The 25,201-nt window shown below is 32.4% G+C and overlaps 2 protein-coding genes across 2 annotated transcripts; both read left to right on the top strand.

The window, feature by feature from the left end:
- The first annotated feature begins 229 nt into the window (after positions 1–229).
- Positions 230–19,000, top strand: LOC111689654 (putative transcription factor SOX-15). The gene is made up of 3 exons (XM_046955298.1): positions 230–543; positions 15,880–16,670; positions 16,775–19,000. Exons 1-3 carry the CDS (start codon positions 467–469, stop codon positions 18,448–18,450), a joined length of 2,544 nt encoding a protein of 847 aa, XP_046811254.1. The 5' UTR covers positions 230–466; the 3' UTR covers positions 18,451–19,000.
- A 2,259-nt stretch (positions 19,001–21,259) lies between these two features.
- LOC111689653 (vesicular inhibitory amino acid transporter) lies at positions 21,260–25,015 on the top strand. The gene is made up of 3 exons (XM_023452124.2): positions 21,260–21,648; positions 21,711–21,840; positions 23,500–25,015. Exons 1-3 carry the CDS (start codon positions 21,435–21,437, stop codon positions 24,794–24,796), a joined length of 1,641 nt encoding a protein of 546 aa, XP_023307892.1. The 5' UTR covers positions 21,260–21,434; the 3' UTR covers positions 24,797–25,015.
- The last annotated feature ends 186 nt before the right edge of the window (positions 25,016–25,201 follow it).

Genomic DNA, 25,201 nt, shown 5'->3' with positions numbered 1-25,201 from the left:
GTAGTTTGTTGTTGGAAAGGAAATCTAACGGAAAAATGCAACATTGAACAAAATGCTTTTGGCCCTAATACACCTACAACGACAACAGCAACTACAACAACCACCATCATCATTATCATCATCTTTAACTATTGCAACAACAACAATTTTATCAACATCATTATTAACATTACAACCAACTTATAAAAAACAACAACAACAGCAACAACAACGAATCAAAGAAAACAAACTAAAATACCAAGAAAACGAAACAACAAAAGTTGAAGAGGGTAAAACTGACAAAGAAAATTGTTATTTTAAACAAAGTTTTCCATATTTTGTCTTAAAGTTTTCATTATTTTTTATTATTTACGCTGCTATTGCTGTCACCACCACTACCACCGCCACAACCATCACTACCACTACCAGCCGTCCATCACTACTACATATACCGTTGCAAAGTCAACGTTAACAACGACGACGTAAAATGGAACCCTCATATGATCACGAACATCCACATCATCAACAGCAGCAGCAACAACAACATCTACTAACAAATTACAAGTAATACAATATTTACATTTTTCCCATGATAGTGTATTTATTTATACTATTTTTTGTTTTTACTTAATTTAATTTTATTATTACTTATGTATAGTCAAACATTTATACACTCCAGTCCATTTAATTAAAGGTCATTAGTCATGTCTATAGTCTAGTCTATAGTCTAGTCTATAGTCTAGTCTATAGTCTAGTCTATAGTCTAGTCTATAGTCTAGTCTATAGTCTAGTCTATAGTCTAGTCTATAGTCTAGTCTATAGTCTAGTCTATAGTCTAGTCTATAGTCTAGTCTATAGTCTAGTCTATAGTCTAGTCTATAGTCTAGTCTATAGTCTAGTCTATAGTCTAGTCTATAGTCTAGTCTATAGTCTAGTTTATAGTCTAGTTTAGTCTATAGCCTAGTCTATAGTCTCGTCTATAGTCTCGTCTATAGTCTAGTCTACAGTCTAATATATAGTTCAGTCTAGACTAGAGCAAACTTTAATCTTTAGTCTATAATCTATTTTACATTCAGGTTAAAGAGTAGTTTATAGTCAATAATCTAGTCTACAATTTCGTCTACAGTATGTTCTATAGTCTATTCTTTAATCTAGTTTAGTGTTTAGTCTAATTGACGGAATGGTGAAATACTATTTAACTAACGCCATATTTTCATAAGTAAACATGATTATGTTTGAATAATGATGTATGAGAGCGGTAGAAACTCGTAAATAATAAATCATATTTATTTTTCTGACTTTTTCGGAGGAAATTATAAATAAAAATATTTACTTTCACTAAATAAAATTTGTAAAACTGCCTATTAATAAGGTTGTATTACAAGTAACATTTTAAGAAAGTATTTTTTGCAAAAACACCTTTTTTTAATATAAATAGGGCAACAGATTTGACTTCTAAATAAAAACACTAATAGAGAATTAACGTGTAACAACATTCCTTTAAAAAAAATATAAATAACTAGAATTTATTGCTTAATAAAATCTAAATAATCTATTCTGCATTCTGTTATGTACGTACATATGTATGTTTGTGTGTAAAAACTTATTAAATCCATTCTAAAAACAAACCTGTAATTGCATATACTATGTATATATGTATGTATCTTAGATCAAATGCATATTTCGATGCCTTCATACAAACATTGAATTTATTTCTAAATTTGTCTGTTTTTATTTAATATCAAATGCACACATATTCACATACATATACATTTAAAGCTCAATATCTATTTATTATGTTTATTATCTAAAAGATATGTATCTACGCTTTACTTGGATATAATTAAAAAGGTACAAAAACTACAACAACACCACTAAAATACAGTAACAACATTATGACTATAAAAACTTCACTTAAAAAAAATACAAAAATAATATAAATAAAACAGCAAGCCGCACTTTAAGGTAAAAAAACAGCACAGTACGATAGATTTAAAAATAAGCTAAATACAGTCAAGTACATTTGACTACAAGCAGTCAGATTTTATCGTTAAATCGTAATTTTAATCATTTTTACACAGATATTTCTAGCTATCACACTATCTAATAAATTTCGTGTCGCGATGCAAATAATGAAATGATCCAGCTAAAAAAATCTAAAACTATGGCGGATTTTAGAACAAGAACTACTGCCTGTAAGGAACCGAGAAGGCGGGGCAAAGGTTATACGAAAAAAGAAACTGATTTAAACGAAAATCTATGGGATTAAGGAAAAACTGTATCCTGGAGTTCGATTACAATTTGATCAGGTTTTGAGACAAATTCCGAGACAAATAATATCCTTTAACTAGGGCGTAGCACCATTATGTTTAGGTGTTAGAAACATCTGCGCAAACACTTAATACCTTTCCAACAATATTAAAGTAGGGTAAAACGGTTCTATAGACTATAGAATATACTATAGCCTATACTATAGACTTAAGACTAGACTATAGACTTAACTATAGACTAGACTATAGACTAAACTATAGCCTATACTATAGACTAAACTATAGCTTATACTATGGACTAAACTATAGACTAGACTATAGACTAGACTATAGACTAGACTATAGACTAGACTATAGACTAGACTATAGACTAGACTATAGACTAGACTATAGACTAGACTATAGACTAGACTATAGACTAGACTATAGACTAGACTATAGACTAGACTATAGACTAGACTATAGACTAGACTATAGACTAGACTATAGACTAGACTATAGACTAGACTATAGACTAGACTATAGACTACTATAGAGTAGACTATAGACTAGACTATAGACTAGACTATAGACTACACTATAGACTAGACTATAGATTAGACATTACACAAGAATATAGACTAGACTAAAGACCACACTATTGAATAGACTATAGATTACACTATGATCTAGACTAGACTATAGATTAGACAATGATCTTGACAAGACTATAGACTAGACAATGAACTAAACTACAGACTAGACTATTGTCTAGACCATAGACAGGACTTTAGAATAGACTAAAAACTTGACTAGGCTAGAAAAAATTGATCTTGGACAATGTATAATTTCAAAGTTTGTTAATCGTTTTATCGGCGATGTATTTAGTTCAAAAAATGTATATGAATTGCATTTGACATTTTAACACGGCAATAGAGAGTCCATTTCGGAGTCAGTTTTTAAAATTGATCAGTTTTTGTCAGGGCTAATCAGTAAGATATTCTAGTAGTAATAGCAATTGATTCACTGTGAAAATGGCGGATGTGTAAAAGTGATATATGAACTTAATAGTCCTACTGAGGTAGCTATTGAGAGCTTGGTCCATTAACTGGGTCAAACCATCAAACGTCGGGATGTTCGGCTTCAAAACGGGACATTTTTTATTTAAATTTAATTACCAGACCTTGCTTGTTCATTCTAATTTTATACAATTTCGAATATAAAATAAAGATTTTGAAAGTTATATTTACATGTCATGCAGACTTTTGGCATGCGACTTTCGAGAGGGCAGTTATGAACTCATAAATTATTATATTTTTTTTTCTTTGAGTGTAACAAATATATAGTAGGTACTATAGGGTATAAGACAAATATACACCTTCTTAAAATTAAATAAACATAGAAACATGTATATACCTTCGTAAAACATACTTAAAGATACATCTATACATATTTATAAAGCGTATGTATGTCATGGTTCGTGTAGTAAATGATAAATACATTAATTTACTATTTTTTTTTATTTCATGATCTGAACTACTACTTGCCGGTGACTGACTGTTTTTCTTGTCGTATACGACCGTAAAGACGTTGTTGTCGTCGTCGTTATTATTTTCTTGGGTACGATCTTGTCTTTTTCTTTATATTTTCATTATTATTATGTTTTTTTCTTACGTTTTTTTATTTTATTATTATTTACATCTTAACTAAGTATGTGGTGCTGTGAGAATTGGGTCTACTGCGTTGCCATTAGAAAAAAAAAGAAGAAAAAAAATTGAAGAGAAAATTTATTCGTAACCCCAGTCAAAGCAAGAACAACAACAACAATATCGTCGTCTATGTGTTTCTCCAAGACTACCAGAAAGTAGTATTTTATATACAACAACAGCAACATTACACTGGGGAACAATGTACAAGTACACCTACCACCTAAAGCTGTTGATGTTGGGCATTTTGAAATGTTTTGTTAAGTTCAGTTATTTATAGAAAGATTTTTTAAAGCGAACACCAAACAGTCAAAAAGTTTAATCCCAATTTTGCTGCATAAATTTGTTTAGATACTTACGCAGCAATGTAAGTTCTCACACGTACTGCATTTAAAAAAATTAACTTAAGAACAATGAATGCACTAAACAGCATTTTCTTCCAAATTGATACAAAATTGTTTCTCTATTGCAACACTATGCAATTACTTGCAGTTTTTGTGTACTTTATTTTAAATTAACTTTCAAGATTTTTATATGAAATACATAATATTATAAAGAAATCTTTAAAAACGAGTCAATTAACTCGCACTATAAAGCAATATTTATATAAGAAACTTAAAAAAACTTCAAATCGGCTGTAAATCCTTAAATAACGCTCTAATCGAGAAAATAGTGAAAATTTGTGATCACTCATATTTCCCACCAAAAATTGATTTTTATATAAGAAACTTAAAATCGAATGTAAATCCTTAAATAACGCTCCAATCGATAAAATAGTGAAAAACTGTGATTACTCATATTTCCCACCAAAAATCGATTTTTCTATAAGAAATTTAAAATCGGCTGTAAGTCCTTAAATAATGCTCCATTGAGAAAATAGTGAAAATCTATGATCATCCACATTTCCCACCAAAAATCGATTTTTGTATAAGAAACTTAAAATCGACTATAAATCCTTAAATAATGCTCCAATAGAGAAAATAGTGAAAATCTGTGATCACTCATATTTCCAAACAAAAATCGATTTTTCTATAAAAAAAACTTAAAATCAGCTGTAAATCCTTAAGTAACGCTCCAATCGAGAAAATAGTGAAAATCTGCGATCACTCATATTTTTCACTAAAAATTGATTTTTTATAAGAAACATAAAATCGGCTATAAATCCTTAAATAACGCTCCAATAGAGAAAATAGTGAAAATCTGTGATCACTCATATTTTTCACCAAAAATCGATTTTTCTATAAGAAACTTAAAATCGTCTATTAATCCTTAAATAACGCTCCAATCGAGAAAATAGTGAAAATCTGTGATCATTTATATTTCCCACCAAAAATCGATTTTTATATAAGAAACTTAAAATCGGCTGTAAATCCTTAAATAACACTCCAATCGAGAAAATAATAAAAATTTGTGATCATTCATATTTCGCACCAAAAAACGATTTTTATTAAGAAACTTAAAATCGGACGTAAGTCCTTAAATAATGCTCCAATCGAGAAAATAATGAAAATCTGTGATCACTTATATTTCCCACCAAAAATCGATTTTTCTATAATAAACTTAAAATCGGCTGTAAATGCTTAAATAACGCTCTAATCGAGAAAATAGTGAAAATCTGTGAACATTCATATTTCCCACCAAAAATCGATTTTTCTATAAGAATCTTAAAATCGGCTGTAAACCCTTAAATAGCGCTCCAATCGAGAAAATAGTGAAAAGATGTGATCACCCATATTTCCCACTAAAAATCGAATTTTATTTCAGATCCTTATATATCGCTCCAATTAACGCTTGTAGTTCTTAATTATTCTTTCATAATATTTAAATTTTTGAAATACAATACATATTGCAGAATGTTGTAAATACAATACGCACACTTTAAAGACTTCAAGTATGTATCTTTAAATCTTTTGCATATATGTATGTATATTTGAGATGTTGAGTTGCTGTTTAAATAATGGATGCTGCTTATTGGTTGTTAAAAGTCTGGCGCCAAAGGTGTCTCTTATTTTATATGAAATGTAGTCTTAAGTAGTTTCTGTCCAATATTAAAAAGCCTGCACGTGCAACGTTATGGTCATCTAAATATAATTTAGGTCTTTAGTATACAACATACATATAAAATTTTGTTTGCCACCAACACTAACGTCATGATTAGCACCCTGCAGTTCGGAGTGGTAGTTACAAACTGTAGATTTTATAATTTACCTTTAAAAGGTTTGTAAGTTTACAAACCTTTCAAAAGTAAATAATTGTCTCCTGTGGCAAAATAACTCCAATATAAGGCTACAAAAGTGACGATAAACCTCCTTTTTACTTAACTGGGAAACAGTAAAGTAACTAATGGCTTACATTTGGAAATGAATGGGATACATTGATTCCTTAGAAAAACTATTGGGTATCACCAGCATCATTGCTTTTTGTAAGTCATGAATATGTACATAAGTGTGTGTGCCCGTGTGCGAGTAGTGCTAATGGCTATTGCTGGCTGATGCATCTTAAGTCTCTATATGGTCTTGTATTTTTTTGCTTTTTTTTGTACATTTCCACATTTTGTATCTTGGATACCAGAATGACTGGTTTTTCATCGTTACCGTATGTAAACAATCTGAACTTATGGCGCAAACAAAAATCAATTTAAAAATCACACTCACTCACTTACCAAACAACCAGTCGGCCCCAAAACAGCCAATGAAGTGCAACTAGAACCATATTATGCTTTGATTATGGACACACCCCCAACACACAACAAATATCAAAATGGTTTCCGTTATAACTCGATACAAATACTTTTGTTCATGTGGATGATGTCTGTATCTATGTGAGAGGAAATTGTTGTAACTGGTATGTAACTGAAGATGTTTGCGTGCGTGTGTGTGTGACTGTTTGTTTAGGAATGGATGCTGGATGTTGCTGCTGTTACATTGTGTAAAGATGAGTAACAAATTATAAGACAAATTGGTGTTAATATTGTGTCTCGCAGTTGGTTGTCAACACAATATGAAACGACTTGTTTTTTTGTTTTTCTTTTTGTTGTTTTTATCTTCTACATTATTTAGGAATTTTTGCACTTTGCTATTGTTTTCTAACTTTTGTGAATGAAAAAAAAAAAATAAATTCCATCAGTTTGTTAATGTGACATTAATTTGATAAATTTTGACATTAAACTATTTAATGTTTAAAATAAGTTTTAATAGAGTTGTAAAGTGAATATTGAACAAATAAATTTTTAAATTAATAAAATTGTAATGTTTAAAAAGTACATACATACACACATAGTATGTAACCAGTTACATTTTTGACTCCTTTTGATGATCGAAAAGTGATCAAAATGTTGCGCGCTTAAAAAATGATTCAAAGATGTTCCTGGTATATTATCGAAAATTGTTTATATGAAAGAAACAATAACAAAATGTATAGTAGCTATCATAAATTGATCATCCTAGTGTTTGAATTATGATTGTTTATATATTCATTTTGTAATTATATTTCGTTCAGTCGTACGATCAAAAACTGTTTCCTATATTATTGTATTTATTTTTAACAAACCTAAAAATTGATTGGGAAAAGGTTCAAAAACTGCCAGTACTTCGACTCCCAAATGTCTCGAAAAATATTCAAAAATGAGTCGGAATTGATCAAAAGTTGAGATAATGAAATATTTTTGATCAGAAAACGAGCGCATATGTGATAATTTTAATCGTGCAGAAGTTTCATAGATGACTCGAAAGTGATATCAAAAAATGCTAGCTGGGTATGAATTGATGCAATAAAAATATACTGAAGTAGAACTAATATATGAAAAATAATAATAATGTCATTATTATATAAAGATTTATTTATTAAAATGACCAACATAGTCTTAATACATAAATTTGAGCTCAGATTTTCTCCATCACATTTGGTTTTCGAGAAATCCACATACATTTTAGAAATAAAAGGTCCCTGTTTTTTGTCATGTCTGAGATGTTTTGCCCAAAAGGTTATTTTTTATTTAAAATTTATGCTGAGATATCTGGTAATTCTGATGTAATATAACACAGATTCGGAGACAGCGCAGCTTACATCTTGCGGCATTGTGATAATTATACCCTACAACACTTTAATGGGGAGCGTATTGTGCTGATATTTGTAACACACACAAATATTGGTTCTATACTTTGCTTAAAGTATACCCATTGGCTCAGTGTCAGTGTTCTGAGTACATTTAGCTATGACCGTCAGTCTGTCCGTCTATGTGTCCATGTAAACCTTGTGCGTACTTTTTCTTTTTAAGTTATCTTTAATATTGAATCTTTAAACATCATAACATCATTACATAAAAATAAATCCCTGATGTAATGCGACTTCCTTGTATTTTTTTAATTATTTGAAAACATGAAGATAGCCAATTTTACATCCTTATTTTTTCCTCAGTGTGTGATTGTTTTATTTCATATTACGTTTAGGCGATTCCATCCGTAATATTATACTCAAAGTTTTGACAGACAGTTACGGTGGCATGTTGCCATATCTCACGATGGTACTTTCCGTTTACAACTACGCAGATGGGATGGCCTCTGTTGATTCGGCAACAGCACCTAGAGACGTAACCGATCGAAGTACGAATCCGGTGGATCGAAGTACGAAGCCGAGGACTTTGTTCTTACTTACACTGTGGCAATTCTGATATGAACAGAGTATACTTTGAATCATATCTGGACAAGGAAGGAAAATTTAATGGTATATGATACCTTTCATCCATTATCAGACAACCCAGCACACATCTCATTTAAACGACACATTCATGAGAGAAAAACATACGATACATTTATCATTGGTAGACTCGTGGGTTAGGGCCGCCGTACCCCACATTCAATTAATACCAACTCATTTCCAACGTTCGGCAACATCACCGAACTTATTTCGAAATATTGACTTCACCTTACATCAGTCTTTTAACCTACTTTTAACTTACACTTACCACGAATTTGGGTTTAAACCACAGCCTCAACTAACTGTGACAAGACATAGTTCTGTGGGCAACTGGCCACCCGCAGTACCAGATTATTCTGTACTCTGGTTTGACCTCTTTCAATCTATGCAAGGACTAAGCCACGCAGTAGAATGTACCAATTTATAGTCCCGGTCAGACTGAGGGTTTGAAAACACCTCTATACCCCGGGATTGCAATAACACCAAGGTGAAGGCTTCACCAAGATAACATGCCCCGGAGGGGGGGAACATTTTTACAATGTAAAATATAATTTTTGCGATAACTGAATAGTCCGAAATACTGGAGTCATACTCAGACAAAAATTGTAAACTCAGCGACAGCTGTATCAACCGAATGTTTTTTCTTCACAGTCGATCTGTTATAACTTCAACAATGTAAAATATAATTTTTAATTATGTCAACATAATGAAAGAAAGATATCAAATTAATGAATCTTTTTCAACATTAATAAAGCAATAAAATCATTAATTTAACGATTTTTTATTCATAATAAAACTCTTTTTCGTATACGAGACACCGTTTTTTCCGATTTTGAGTACACAGCTACAGTAAATGGTTATTTCCAAAGAAAAATAAGTTGTTTTTTAGAATTTGATGTCACTACATGCTAAAAAGAATAATATCCTGCGATATCCTTTGAAAACAATTTTTCCATTTTTCATCTAAAATGATCAATATACGTTAAAAATAAAATGTGTCGTGAAGTCATATCCATAATAAATCCAGAGGATTAGTTTTGTGCGTGAAAGGTGATAACAACATGTTTCGTTGATGTTATGAAACTTTATCGTAAATACAATAAATTTTGATAATTTAATATTTTGGTTTATATAACGATAACAATACGACCGCTTTTATTGAATAAATATCTGTAATAAGTTATTTTTCATTCTAAATTTGATTGATTGGATTGACATTGCTCATTATCAATGTAAAAGTTCCTAGACTAAATTTTGTTAAGTAGAACTCATTGGAGTAGATAAATGATACACTTAGGAAAGTAAAAAACTACTATCATTACATTATAGGAGTTTCGGATCAAATATATTATTTTGATAATAACATATGATATTAATTGTTGGAATTTTTCTGATGTAATGGATTACATGATCCTCACATAGGACATCACAATGTTAAATGGAGTATGTTTTTTTTCCAAATATTTAGATAAGTTTTGGACCAGTCCTGGTTCTTTAAAGAGGTGCTCTTTAAACGCGTGTAAAAAGAGGAATGAGAAATAAAAAATAAGTTTAAAATATTTAAAAATTTAATCAGTTTAAATAATTTCAATGTACTTTTTCAAATTTATAAAAAATATCAAAATTTTCTATTTTTTGAATTATAACCATTTAAAAAGAAATAAAGAAAACGGGAATCTAAATTAAACCAAATTTAAGAGTGAAATAATGAGAAATAAATACCAGCAACTACTAACAACCGATAAATGTACATAAATAACACACGTAACACAAAAACTCATATTAATGTTTTGTAAATTGTATCAATATTTATAAATAGCAATCGACATTTTTATCATATTTTAAACGAATCGTTCCAATTATTGAAATTTATTTATTCTGGCTTAAAAATAATGACAAAAAGTAACAAACGTTGCAAAAATTAAAAAGCAAAACAAAAACAACAACAACAACAACAAGAAAAACTCAACTCGAAAACAAATGCCATTATTGGAGATGATATAAATCTTTTGCCACTGTATATTGCAAATGCATAAAGTATGTTTGTTTGTTTGTAAGTTGTTGTTGTTGCTTTTTTTCTTAAATGTTGCAATATACTCGTATGTGGTGGCATGATGTGTTTGAATATGGTGCAATGCAATGCATTGCGCTGCAAGAATTAATCTTAGGGCTTAAACAAACTAACATACACTTCCGTAAGAATAGTTAAGAGTTTCAATACTTTAAAATCTCAACTCGAACTTGTTTTTTTTACTTATAAATACGTACTTGAGTACTTGCATAAAAAAATACAAGTTTATACGTTTGTACTTAGCGTTCGTACTAACGAATCGGAAAGTAAAAAGGGACGTGTTAAAGCCACTTCTCATGAAATATGCTAAAGCCTTGACACTTTTCTACCGGTTCTTTACAAAACTGTAGCAAAATAAAAAAAAATGGAAAAGAGCTCCTTCATAAGCAAAACCATTTTGCTTTTAGTTTTTGTCATCCAAGTGGTCTTGTACGTTACAGAGTAGTTTAGAAATGATGATGAAGCTGCTGCTGCTTTGGTTGTTTTCGTTTTTTCTTCTTCTTATATGTGCCATAAAGTGTGGCATCTTGATGTCTCCTACCAATAATGTTAAATGTTTATGTTTTTTTTCCTACGATAATACAAGTATATGTTGGAATATTAAATGTCTGTATGTTTGTAATTGTTTGTGCAACAAACTAAAGTAGTAGAGCAAACTTATACAAAAAGTGACTTTTTTTGTACGAGGACTATCATAAAAGTGATTTAAATATCTAAGTTCTATAACTCATACATTGTAAAATCTAGAAGAGATCTTTTGATCTCTCATTTAGAAAACGAATATTGAATAGTTGATACTTATAAGGTTATATTCCTGCTTTTGCCTGAATTTGTGGAAAAAACTGACCATGCTTTTCATTTAAAAATCTTTAAAATTTCCCCTCGTATATAAATGTAGATAACTATGTTAATCGCATACTACATACGTACTAAGTAAATAGTTAATACTACGTTATATATGCACAAGTCCAAGTATGATTTCTTATGGACTTTTATGTTGGTGTTTATTCTCTCAGTTTGTATAAAAGGTGGGCCAACCAACAACACATGGTCGGTATACAATGACTGCATGCCGCATGGAAATATGGTCGTCCGTTTTTTGTATCAAAATAAAAAAAGTTAAAAAAAAACAAATAATACAGAATCCAACTCTGAAACAGGCCGACAACATGGCTAGTTAAGGTAAATGTTTAGGCCGTTTGCTGTATATTTAAAGAAACAGAGATTTAAAGTTATCATTTCGATAGATAGATAGATAGATAGATAGATAGATAGATAGATAGATAGATAGATAGATAGATAGATAGATAGATAGATAGATAGATAGATAGATAGATAGATAGATAGATAGATAGATAGATAGATAGATAGATAGATAAATAAATAGATAGATTGGAGTCTTGAATTTTTTCGATCAAGTTTTCTATTTATCTATTGCAGTTCTTAAATGTAAACAATTTCAGAGCAGATTAATCCCTCAGAAAAGCTTTTGACTTTTTCAACTGTTGTTAACCTGTCTTCAAAAACTTTTCAAACTTCCTAGAATATTAATGTAAATTTTTCAAAACATTCGCATTCTTTCACACTACTGCTAAATAACCAACGAAAAACAAAACTTAAAACCAAACAACTTAAGACCATGACGTTGTATTGATATTCTGTTTTGCTGGACCAGATTTAGAATATGCAACATTTCTTAAAAATGTTGACATTTTACGGCTTGAAAGAAAAAATTTACCGACTTTGTGCTTGGCTTAACGTTAAAAACTTATGCCTTCTAACTGGCTTTTACTAGTCAAATGTTTTTGGGAGCTGCTTATACGACCACTACTACTGTTCGGTTAAGCTTTCAATGATCTCTCATTGAATATACAAATCCTCAAGTAAACATGGTCTTAGTTATAGCAGTTGTTGTTCTTGTGCATATAGTATTCCACTGTTTGTATGTTTGTATGTATGTTTTTAGTATGTAGTAAATATTTATGTGCGATTTTTGTTGTATGTCACATTATGCAGTAGCGCGGTGCCCTATTTTAAATCAGCCAACATACATAAATACATATAAACAAACATACAGACGAACATAGAGACAGTGAGTGTGGCTGAGTGTTGATGCCCTAACTGTGGGTACATTTTCATTTTACTTCACGTAGTACTACAGTAAGTAGAAACTGTTGAGTGGTTGGTTGTGTTACGGTTACTGCTGGTACTGTCGTTTTTTGCGACTTTCCGCTTTTTCTCTTGTCTTGGTTTTATTATTATGCCAAGAAACTGGCAGGCAAAAAGGTCTACCACATAAATAAATACATTCTTAATCATATATAATCGTATACAGTGTTTTGGTAAATTGAACGTCTATAGATTGTTTATATTCAACATTTCGAACTCTGAGTTTTTTTGAATTTAATTTTCTCTGTGTTACTGAGGGTTTTCTGTGGGACATTATCTAATGAATTCGATTAATAATTTGCAGATATCTCTATTAATCAAGTAACAACAGATAACTCAAAATATACCAATGTATTATATGCCAACTATCATTAATTCGGTAAAATGATCTGATTTTGAAAACAAGTAGTATTATATTACGATTATACGAAACATTTTTACAGTCACTGTACTTAAGCCAAAAATCGCTTATAAACACACGTACAAATGTTTGCAATAAAATGTCACAAAGCTCCCAATAAATTATCAAATTCTGGCTCACATCCTTCTGTTTTTATTTTATATATTTCTAAATAAATTACCAACAGTTACCAGTTAACTGGAACGTACAAATATGACCACAATAAATATTAATGTGTTCACCCATAGATACGTTTCCACTATAGTCTGTAACTAGTAGTAAGTTCACGAAGAACAGCAAACAAATGGTTGCCAGCTACAACTATTTTGCTTTATAAGTGAAAATCTTTAGATAATTAACTTTTTCAAAGAGTTGTCTGACTAAACTGCCTGTGTCTGAGTAAGTGAGAGAAGATTTTCAAATAAATGTGTCGAGTATGCATACCGAAATACATACCAAATACTATTTATTCATCAACATTTATCCTATATAAACTAACTTAACTGACCCATCAGCATACACGAACGTCATCAACATTTCGCATATTATTTTAGTTATTTTGGGAAATTCCAAGAAAGCGTTTTACTGCGAAAAGTGTCGAAAAGTTGTTGTGTCCTTTGCGCATAACTAAAATGTAGGAAGAAAATATAAAATTTGTGTATTACTCGCTTTAAATAAGAAATAGTTTTTTTTGTACCTTTAGATGTAGGTGATCGCTGCTGATCACTAAAAAGCTTAAAGTTGCCGCTTTTTTCTTTGACCAGTGTTGCCAGATATACAATTTTTTTTTAAATGACAATTCAATATAGATAGATAGATAGATAGATAGATAGATAGATAGATAGATAGATAGATAGATAGATAGATAGATAGATAGATAGATAGATAGATAGATAAATAGATAGATAGATAGATAGATAGATAGATAGATAGATAGATAGATAGATAGATAGATAGATAGATAGATAGATAGTGTAGTCTAAAGTCTAGACTATATTCTAGTCTATAGTCCTGTCAATAGTTTAGTCTACAGTCCAATTTATAGTCTAGTCTAATCCATAGTCTAGTCTTTTGTCTAGTCTAATATATTGTCTAGTATATAGTCTGGTCTGTAGACTAGTCTTGAGTATAGCCTATAGTCTGGTCTGCAGACTAGTCTCGAGTCTAGCCTATAGTCTAGTATATAGAACAGTCTATTGTCTAGTATATAGTCTATAGTGTAGTCTATAGTCTAGTCCAGTATATTGTCTACTATATAGTCTAGTCTATAAACTAGTCTATTCAAGACAATAGTCTAGTCTGCAGTATATTCAGACAGTCTAGTCTATTGTCTACTTTGTAGTGTAGTCAGGTTTTTGGTCTTATCTATAGTCTAGTGTAATAGTTCCAATTTTTTTATTTTTTGTGAAAGTGCTTAGACCAAAAACGATCCGATAACTAAGCATTCTTATACAAGTCTCCCGAATGCCTCAGATTCCTTAAACCTAAATTCGACGAAATGACGTAAGAAATATTGATCGTCAATACAATGATATTTTTATACTAGATTTTTTTATTCAACCTGTCTGGCATCATTACTAACTCCAATAAACGTAATACCAATTCTCTGTTATGGTTTACTTATATTTATTTTCGGTAGATCGATCGATACATCGTTTGTTTACTCGTTATATCTTTAAACGTTTGTGTGTATGTATAGTCGTCATCGGCAAATATTGCGGTGCGGTTAAGTCTTTGATGATGACAATAGCTGCACGCGCCCAATTTACATTTACGAGTTCAGTGTCTACCGAAAACCAATGTTAAGCGAATTTTTGCTTTTTAACCAACCAATATATCGTCTGCTGCTGCCGCCGAAACACACACACAAAAATTGTCTCTTTCAAATAGTCGTCTCATGAATGCCTGCCTGCATGGATGGTTGGAGTACAAATATCTGCTGTACAAATATATATGTACATAAATGCTAAACTCCTATGTAATATAGAACTCCTGTAGCCAAGTTGCATAAAGCAGGCGATCTTTAGCACATTTAAAATGAGCCCATTTGAACGAATAAACAAACGAACCAGTGAAACGATTTAAGGAACTAAATAGTAGTAGCAAAAGCCGAAGTATAAGAAATATGTTTAAAGGTTTTGCTCAATGACTCTGGCTGGCTGGCTGGTTGGTTGGTTGGTTGGTTGTTTAGTTGGTGGTGGTGGTGGCGGTGCTAGAAGCATAGCACAGTTAAGCCAAGACACTTGAATTTGGTTTAAGTTTCTTGTTTTAATATTAAACTTATTTTTTTATTTTGGTTTCAGAATTTTTCTCGTTCAATTTCAATATTTAAGGATAAACTGTCAATATGTCTACTTTAAATACATATATTTAGTGAACCTATAAATCGTTAACTGTCGTCAGTTGCCACGGTTTTAAGAAAATTTTTTCTTAACTCTTCCTCTTGGAGTTTTTTTTTATATAAATTTTTGTTGCTGCTGTTCAGGGACATTTTAAATAAACAGAAACTTTATAAAAAAAAAATTATTTAAATTTAAAACATGTCGATTATTTTTAAGTAGCTGATGTTATATGTTTAAACTCTAATTTAAATTTCTTCTTTTTTTTTAGCTCCAAAAAATATAACTCACCCATCAATCGCACTCCCGAGTATAATAGTTCAGCAGATATACATGATCACACAAATCTGCTGGCCGACGGCCGTTTGATACACGAAGCAAATAGTGAAATTTCTTATCAATATCGCCATGGTAGCGAACATTCTTCTTCAAGTTTACACTCTCCTGCCATTCATCACTCGACCTCAACGTCCACACCCACCCATAACAATAGTTATGATAATGATCACCTGATAGATGTAGCAGCCGCCACCTCATTATCTCTTAATTCCCAATGCCACAACTCGGTGATAATATCAAACTCTTATATGGGCTCAACACCACCGCCAACACAGTCATCTGCAGCCCAACATTTACTCGGTTCAAATATGTCACCATTACTCACAAACAGTACCTCTTCGACTATGTTGAATAAGTATTTATCGCATCCCAATATGATGACCGTTGCCATGTCTTCGGATACTGAAGAATACGGTGGCTCAGGTGGTGGAGGCGGAGGAAATGTTGGTGGTGTGGTGGGTAGTGCGAGTTTAATGGATGGTTCTATGTGGGCCTATGACTATAAAGGTGAAATATGTGCGGCGAATAGAAATTTCCTGGATCGCCATAAATTAGTCAATGAAGTCAAGTTTCGTGCTGTCGGCAGCAATCAGTCCAAATGTGCCAAAGAAGCTAGAATACGTAGACCCATGAATGCATTTATGGTTTGGGCAAAAATTGAACGCAAAAAGTTGGCCGATGAAAATCCTGATCTACATAATGCTGATCTAAGTAAAATGTTGGGTGAGTTGGAAAAAACTTAAATACCTTTTGTTCTTATTTACAAGATCTTTTCAAGAAAGGATTTAGACACATTATTATACACCTATACGAACAAATTCTTTCAGGCAAAAAATGGCGTTCATTAACACCACAAGATCGTAGGCCCTACGTGGAGGAAGCTGAACGTCTACGTGTTATACATATGACCGAACATCCCAACTATAAATATCGACCACGACGAAGAAAACAATCAAAATTACGAACATTACAAACGAATGGTGTAGGAAAGGAACAAAATGGCGTGAGTGGAACGCAATCGCCAAACAAACAATCAACTGCAAAAACATCAACAACCCCACCCTCTAACTCACTCTCATCGGGAACATTCGATACGAATTCAAATCATCAAAGAAACTCAACACCCCACATGCATACACCCTCTAACTCTGCTTTATATGAACAAACCTTAAGGCCCAACTATTCACCCAGTTCATTGGATTGCTATAGTAATCCAGATATGGCGGATAATAATGATTTCCTAAATTGCCCAACACCTCATAGCAGTGAGGCGGCAGCAAGAAGTGAACTACAACACAATTTTGGTGTGGCATCAGAAGAGACAACGAATGGAACCTCTTATAAGAAAAGTTGTCCAAGATCTGCCAATAATGCACAAGCGGTTAAAGGTTCAACACGAACACGTTCATTATTAAATGCTGGATCTGCTCATAAGTTATCTCAAAAGGATTTGGATAAATGTAAAGAAAATGACTCGCTTAGATCCGCATATCCCTTAGCTGCAACTTCGCTGTCAGTGGTAGCTGGCCGAGGTATGTATGTTACCTGTAGCAGTCGTGGCCTATTAGATCATGGTCACTCGGTAAAAGGCACCTTCTATCCACCAGTATCGAGTTTAGATGATGATAAAATGCACTCAAACACACACGCCAGTCATGTCATGAGTTCTGGCAGTGGTCATGCTTCAGCTTTAGGATCAGCCGCTTACTCAACGCATCAAACGACATCACATCATCATAGTGATTTGAATTTTTCCTTGGAAAACGTTCGCATGTCCCAAACCTCTTGTGCGGGAGATTATTTGGTAGCACCTAATGCCTATAATTCCAATGCTGCATACGAGGATTACCTACGTTATACTACCACAGCTGCAGCTCATACTTCACCGTTTGCTGACAGTGATTACGCTGCTATGTCTAGTGAAAATAACTCTAGTGGCATGAACAATGAAGAAGACGCACTAAAAAATGCTAAACAAAATAAATATCCCGATTCCAATCACAATTACGATGGCTATGATACATTCAATCCCATGGTAGTGTCAACTTCATCAGCTGGAGGCAGTTACTATGGTCAGCTACCCTATTCCCTGGCCAGCCAGTCATTTCCATTGCAACTAACTCTACCTTTACAACAATCATCTCTACAGGCCGGGGTCTATGGTCAGGTGGCTCAAAATCAAAGTTATCTTCATTACAACCATTATAGTCCTCAGATTGCCACACAAATGTCTCATCTAAATGAAGGTGGCAATTCAGCCTCCCAAATGAGTCTCATGACACAGGCCTCTGCCACACCTTTGACCGCCTCTTTGGCTCAGTCATCACCCTATCCAGCTCATTCACATCCCCACCATCATCACAGCCATCATCCACAGATATTTGGTAGTATACCAAATTCTTCTGGAGTTTTGGGTGTAGGAGAGATAATACTCGATCCCAGACGTGACGATGAAATAAGCAACATTTTGGCGGGTGTAAGAAAAACATGTTACAGTAATTAAGTTCATGTATCGTTCAAATACCAATTTGTTCGTTGCTATTTTTTTATTAAAAATTCTGTTTATTTCCTTTTATAAATCTTAATAATTATGTAAATACAAATGTAGTATATAGTTAAACATGCTAAAATTCTCATTAAAAAAGAGCTAAAATTTAAAAAATTGTAGATGAATAAAAAATGTGTTTAAACTATATAAAAAGCCGCACTTTAAGGCATTTGTGGTTGGAAAAATTGCAAAACAATAGTTTATAATGAAAACTATATGTTGGTTGAAAGTTTATTTCGATAAAAGTGGAATCTAGAATGGAATTGGTTAATCGCAAATGTGTGACTCCCACGCAGTTGATTTTTCTTTATATTACAGATAATCAAGGAAATATTAATAAAAATTTAAATAATTTAAAAAAAGGTAAGTTATTATTTACAGAATAGATCAGAAAATAGCTTATTGACTAGCATGTAGACTAGACAACAGATTAGTCTATAGACTAGACAACAGATTAGTCTATAGACTAGACAACAGACTAGTCTATAGACTAGACAACAGACTAGTCTATAGACTAGACAACAGACTAGTCTATAGACTAGACAACAGACTAGTCTATAGACTAGACAACAGACTAGTCTATAGACTAGACAACAGACTAGTCTATAGACTAGACAACAGACTAGTCTATAGACTAGACAACAGACAACAGACTAGTCTATAGACTAGACAACAGACTAGTCTATAGACTAGACAACAGACTAGTCTATAGACTAGACAACAGACTAGTCTATAGACTAGACAACAGACTAGTCTATAGACTAGAAAACAGACTAGTCTATAGACTAGACAACAGACTAGTCTATAGACTAGACAACAGACTAGTCTATAGACTAGACAACAGACTAGTCTATAGACTAGACAACAGACTAGTCTATAGACTAGACAACAGACTAGTCTATAGACTAGACTACAGACTAGTCTATAGACTAGACAACAGACTAGTCTATAGACTAGACAACAGACTAGTCTATAGACTAGACAACAGACTAGTCTATAGACTAGACAACAGACTAGTCTATAGACTAGACAACAGACTAGTCTATAGACTAGACAACAGACTAGTCTATAGACTAGACAACAGACTAGTCTATAGACTAGACAACAGACTAGTCTATAGACTAGACAACAGACTAGTCTATAGACTAGACAACAGACTAGTCTATAGACTAGACAACAGACTAGTCTATAGACTAGACAACAGACTAGGCAACAGACTAGTCTATAGACTAGTCTATAGACTAGACAACAGACTAGTCTATAGACTAGACAACAGACTAGTCTATAGACTAGACAACAGACTAGTCTATAGACTAGACAACAGACTAGTCTATAGACTAGACAACAGACTAGTCTATAGACTAGACAACAGACTAGTCTATAGACTAGACAACAGACTAGTCTATAGACTAGACAACAGACTAGTCTATAGACTAGACAACAGACTAGTCTATAGACTAGACAACAGACTAGTCTATAGACTAGACAACAGACTAGTCTATAGACTAGACAACAGACTAGTCTATAGACTAGACAACAGACTAGTCTATAGACTAGACAACAGACTAGTCTATAGACTAGACAACAGACTAGTCTATAGACTAGACAACAGACTAGTCTATAGACTAGACAACAGACTAGTCTATAGACTAGACAACAGACTAGTCTATAGACTAGACAACAGACTAGTCTATAGACTAGACAACAGACTAGTCTATAGACTAGACAACAGACTAGTCTATAGACTAGACAACAGACTAGTCTATAGACTAGACAACAGACTAGTCTATAGACTAGACAACAGACTAGTCTATAGACTAGACAACAGACTAGTCTATAGACTAGACAACAGACTAGTCTATAGACTAGACAACAGACTAGTCTATAGACTAGGCAACAGACTAGTCTATAGACTAGTCTATAGACTAGTCTATAGACTAGACAACAGACTAGTCTATAGACTATAGAAAAGACTAGTCTATAGACAACAAACTAGTATCTAGACTAGACATATACATTCGAAAACATAAGACAACATAAGATTCGACAAAAGACTAGTTGAAAGGCTTTAGACTAGTCAAAAGAGTAGTCTATAGACTAGACAACAGAAATGAAGTATTCACTTTAATATTGTAAACATTCTATTGTGAATGATTTGAATTTGTTTCGTGCAACCCTTAAATCCTTAAATAATCAAGGACATTACAGAGCATGCGTTAGAATTTACATGTAAAGGAAGAAAAAAATCTTAAGAAATCCACATTTTACACTAAAATTTTTTGGCGTTAGTTACTTGTTATAACGTTACATAAAAAAGTAATTTTTAAATAAACATAATAATACTTATTTTTCAATTGTTTTTCTTTAATAAACAGTTATTAGTTTTATAATTAAAAAAAAGTTGTTTGTTTTTTCTACAAGTTCATTTGGATTCATTTATTAAACTATTTTTATCACATTTTCATTTCAGTTTTAGTGTTCATATAGAAAATTGTATTGTAGTATGTATCGATTTCTGTTCATCACTTTTTTTTGCTAAACGAAAAAATTTTTAATGGGCCAATGTAAGAAAAAAAATGTATAACATGGTAAAAATTCTAAATTGGTGCGGGAAATCAAGTTAAAATATTATTCCGGATAAAATTTTAATTTCACTTAAATCGAAGGCATCAGCAAAATTACCGTATTACATTAGAAAATCGATAAGAAGCACACATTTGTTTGAAGAGAAATTTTCGTTAAGAAAAATAATACATCATCCCTTTTCGCCTGTCTAACCTAAAAAATAAAGATTGAAAATTATAAAAGAAACAACTTAAAGTTAAAGCTGTTGTATTATAAAGCAATTTGAACCACCATCGCCACCTTCATCGCTTTGAAAATAAGTATAGATTTGTAGTAGTAACACCTTACGTATCGGATAAGATTTGAGAGCCATCATGTCATTTTTAAATAAAATCAAAACCTCACAATTGCCACCAATTAAAAATATTCTTAATGTAGCTGTACAAACGGCCCGTCAACATATGCCCGATAAGAAGGACTATGAACAGCCAGGTGGGGTTAGCAGTAGTATGGCACAACCACATCATGAAAATCAACCAAATAATACACAGGCCATGTATCAGGGCGATGAAACTAACTATGGCAGTGGTAAGTTTCTCTCTTCTTGGATATTTAGTTGAGTTATTTTTGATTTCTTTGTTAATCCTTAGTTGACAGACCTACGGAATTGAATCCTTTTAGAAATCCAAATGGTTGGGCTGATGATGGTGAGGCTGGGGAATATAAGGGTGAGGGCTATCAGACAACGTCTTTTGTGGCCAATGAATATGATGGTTTTCGGTAAGTTATGTTTTTATAGTCTAGACTATATTCTAGTCTATAGTCAAGTCTATATTCTAGTCTATATTCTAGTCTATATTCTAGTCTATAGTCTAGTCTATAGTCTATTCTATATTCTAGTCTATAGTCTAGTCTATAGTCTAGTCTTTATGATGGTTTTCGGTAAGTTATGTTTTTATAGTCAAGTCTATATTCTAGTCTATAGTCAAGTCTATATTCTAGTCTATAGTCAAGTCTATATTCTAGTCTATAGTCTAGTCTATAGTCAAGTCTGTATTCTAGTCTATAGTCTAGTCTATAGTCTAGTCTATAGTCTAGTCTATAGTCTAGTCTATAGTCTAGTCTATAGTCTAGTCTATAGTCTAGTCTATAGTCTAGTCTATAGTCTAGTCTATAGTCAAGTCTATAGTCTAGTCTATAGTCTAGTCTATAATCTAGTCTAAAGTCTAGTCTAAAGTCTAGTCTATAGTCTAGTCTATAGTCTAGTCTATAGTCTAGTCTATAGTCTAGTCTATAGTCTAGTCTATAGTCTAGTCTATAGTCTAGTCTATAGTCTAGTCTATAGTCTAGTCTATAGTCTAGTCTATAGTCTAGTCTATAGTCTAGTCTATAGTCTAGTCTATAGTCTAGTCTATAGTCTAGTCTATAGTCTAGTCTATAGTCTAGTCTATAGTCTAGTCTATAGTCTAGTCTATAGTCTAGTCTATAGTCTAGTCTATAGTCTAGTCTATAGTCTAGTCTATAGTCTAGTCTATAGTCTAGTCTATAGTCTAGTCTATAGTCTAGTCTATAGTCTAGTCTATAGTCTAGTCTATAGTCTAGTCTATAGTCTAGTCTATAGTCTAGTCTATAGTCTAGTCTATAGTCTAGTCTATAGTCTAGTCTATAGTCTAGTCTATAGTCTAGTCTATAGTCTAGTCTATAGTCTAGTCTATAGTCTAGTCTATAGTCTAGTCTATAGTCTAGTCTATAGTCTAGTCTATAGTCTAGTCTATAGTCTAGTCTATAGTCTAGTCTATAGTCTAGTCTATAGTCTAGTCTATTGTCTAGTCTATTGTCTAGTCTATAGTCTAGTCTATAGTCTAGTCTATAGTCTAGTCTGTAGTCTAGTCTATAGTCTAGTCTATAGTTTAGTCTATAGTTTAGTCTATAGTCTAGTCTATAGTCTAGTCTATAGTCTAGTCTATAGTCTAGTCTATAGTCTAGTCTATAGTCTAGTCTATAGTCTAGTCTATAGTCTAGTCTATAGTCTAGTCTATAGTCTAGTACAGTCTAGTTTATAGTCTAGTCTATAGTCTAGTCTATAGTCTAGTCTATAGTCTAGTCTATAGTCTAGTCTATAGTCTAGTCTATAGTCTAGTCTATAGTCTAGTCTATAGTCTAGTCTATAGTCTAGTCTATAGTCTAGTCTATAGTCTAGGTCAGTCTAGTCTATAGTCTAGGTCAGTCTAGTCTATAGTCTAGTACAGTCTAGTCTATAGTCTAGTACAGTCTAGTCTATAGTCTAGTACAGTCTAGTCTATAGTCTAGTACAGTCTAGTCTATAGTCTAGTCTAGTACAGTCTAGTCTATAGTCTAATTTATAGTCTAGTTTATAGTCTACTCAGTAGTATAGTTTATAGTCTAGTCTAGATATAAACATTTTTTTTTAATTTCCAGACAAGGCAGCATTGCATCAGAGGGCAGTTCGTTTGTGTGCGAAGGTGAAGGTGGCGGTGGTCATAAAATCGATGAAATGCAAGCTGCCTGGAATGTAACTAACGCCATACAAGGTATGTTCATCGTATCCCTGCCATTTGCGGTATTACACGGCGGCTATTGGGCCATCATAGCTATGGTGGGTATTGCCTACATTTGCTGTTATACGGGAAAGGTGTTAGTGCAGTGCCTATACGAGCCAGATCCAGCAACAGGACAATTGGTGCGTGTACGCGACAGTTATGTATCGATAGCGAAAGTTTGTTTCGGTCCCAAGTTGGGAGCACGAGCTGTAAGTATTGCCCAGTTAATCGAATTACTAATGACTTGCATTTTATATGTGGTCGTTTGTGGTGATTTAATGGCCGGCACCTATCCACAAGGTGCATTCGATTCACGTTCCTGGATGATGTTGATCGGAATATTTCTACTGCCAATGGGCTTTTTAAAATCATTAAAAATGGTTTCGACTCTCTCCTTCTGGTGCACCATGTCGCATATTGTCATTAATGTGGTGATTTTGGGTTATTGTATTTTACAAATCGGTGATTGGGGCTGGTCGAAAGTGCGTTGGAGTATTGATTTTGAAAACTTTCCCATTTCTTTGGGTGTGATAGTGTTCTCATATACTTCGCAAATATTTTTACCCACTTTAGAGGGCAATATGATAGATCGTTCTAAGTTTAATTGGATGTTGGATTGGTCGCATATAGCAGCAGCTGCTTTTAAGGCTGGTTTTGGTTATATATGCTTTTTGACCTTTCAGAACGATACCCAACAGGTTATAACGAATAATTTACATTCTCAGGGCTTTAAGGGTTTGGTCAATGTGTTTTTAGTTATCAAAGCTATACTCAGTTATCCCCTACCTTACTATGCTGCCTGCGAATTATTGGAACGTAACTTCTTTCGCGGTCCTCCAAAGACAAAGTTTCCCACTATCTGGCATTTGGATGGTGAGCTTAAAGTTTGGGGTTTAGGTTTTCGTGTGGGCGTTATTGTTTCTACTATTATGATGGCCATTTTTATACCACATTTCTCAATACTTATGGGTTTCATTGGCAGTTTTACGGGTACAATGTTAAGTTTCATTTGGCCTTGTTACTTTCATTTAAAGATTAAAGGTCATTTATTGGATCAAAAGGAAATAGCTAAAGACTATATCATCATTGGATTGGGTGTACTTTTTGGCGTTATAGGCATTTACGATTCGGGCAATGCTTTAATAAATGCCTTCGAAATTGGTCTTCCATTTTAAACGAACGAAAGGAAAAAGTGTAAACTTTTTTTTTTAAATAATTATATATATATAAATAAGTAAAAATCAATTAGAAACCAAACTTTAGTTATAAATAATCATTAAATTAATATTCATACCAACAAACATACATACATATATAAACAAACATACAAACAAATTTAGTATTTAAGTAAAAAAAATGTCTTCCAACAATGTAACAAACAAATTTGAAAATTGTCTTCCATTTATAACTTTATAAATATTCTATATATATAGTTGAATATCTAATTGTTAAATTAAAAAAATAATCAAAATAATTAATATAAACATAAATATTATAATTAATATACATATAACTATTTAAAAAAATAATAACAAAGTCTTCCAAACAAACATTGTAATTGTATTTAATTTGTATTTATA

The sequence above is a fragment of the Lucilia cuprina genome, chromosome 6, assembly GCF_022045245.1.
Source record: "Lucilia cuprina isolate Lc7/37 chromosome 6, ASM2204524v1, whole genome shotgun sequence".
NCBI lineage: Eukaryota > Metazoa > Arthropoda > Insecta > Diptera > Calliphoridae > Lucilia > Lucilia cuprina.
Note: the sequence above shows the minus strand (reverse complement) of the source record. Positions and strands in the feature narration are given on the sequence as shown.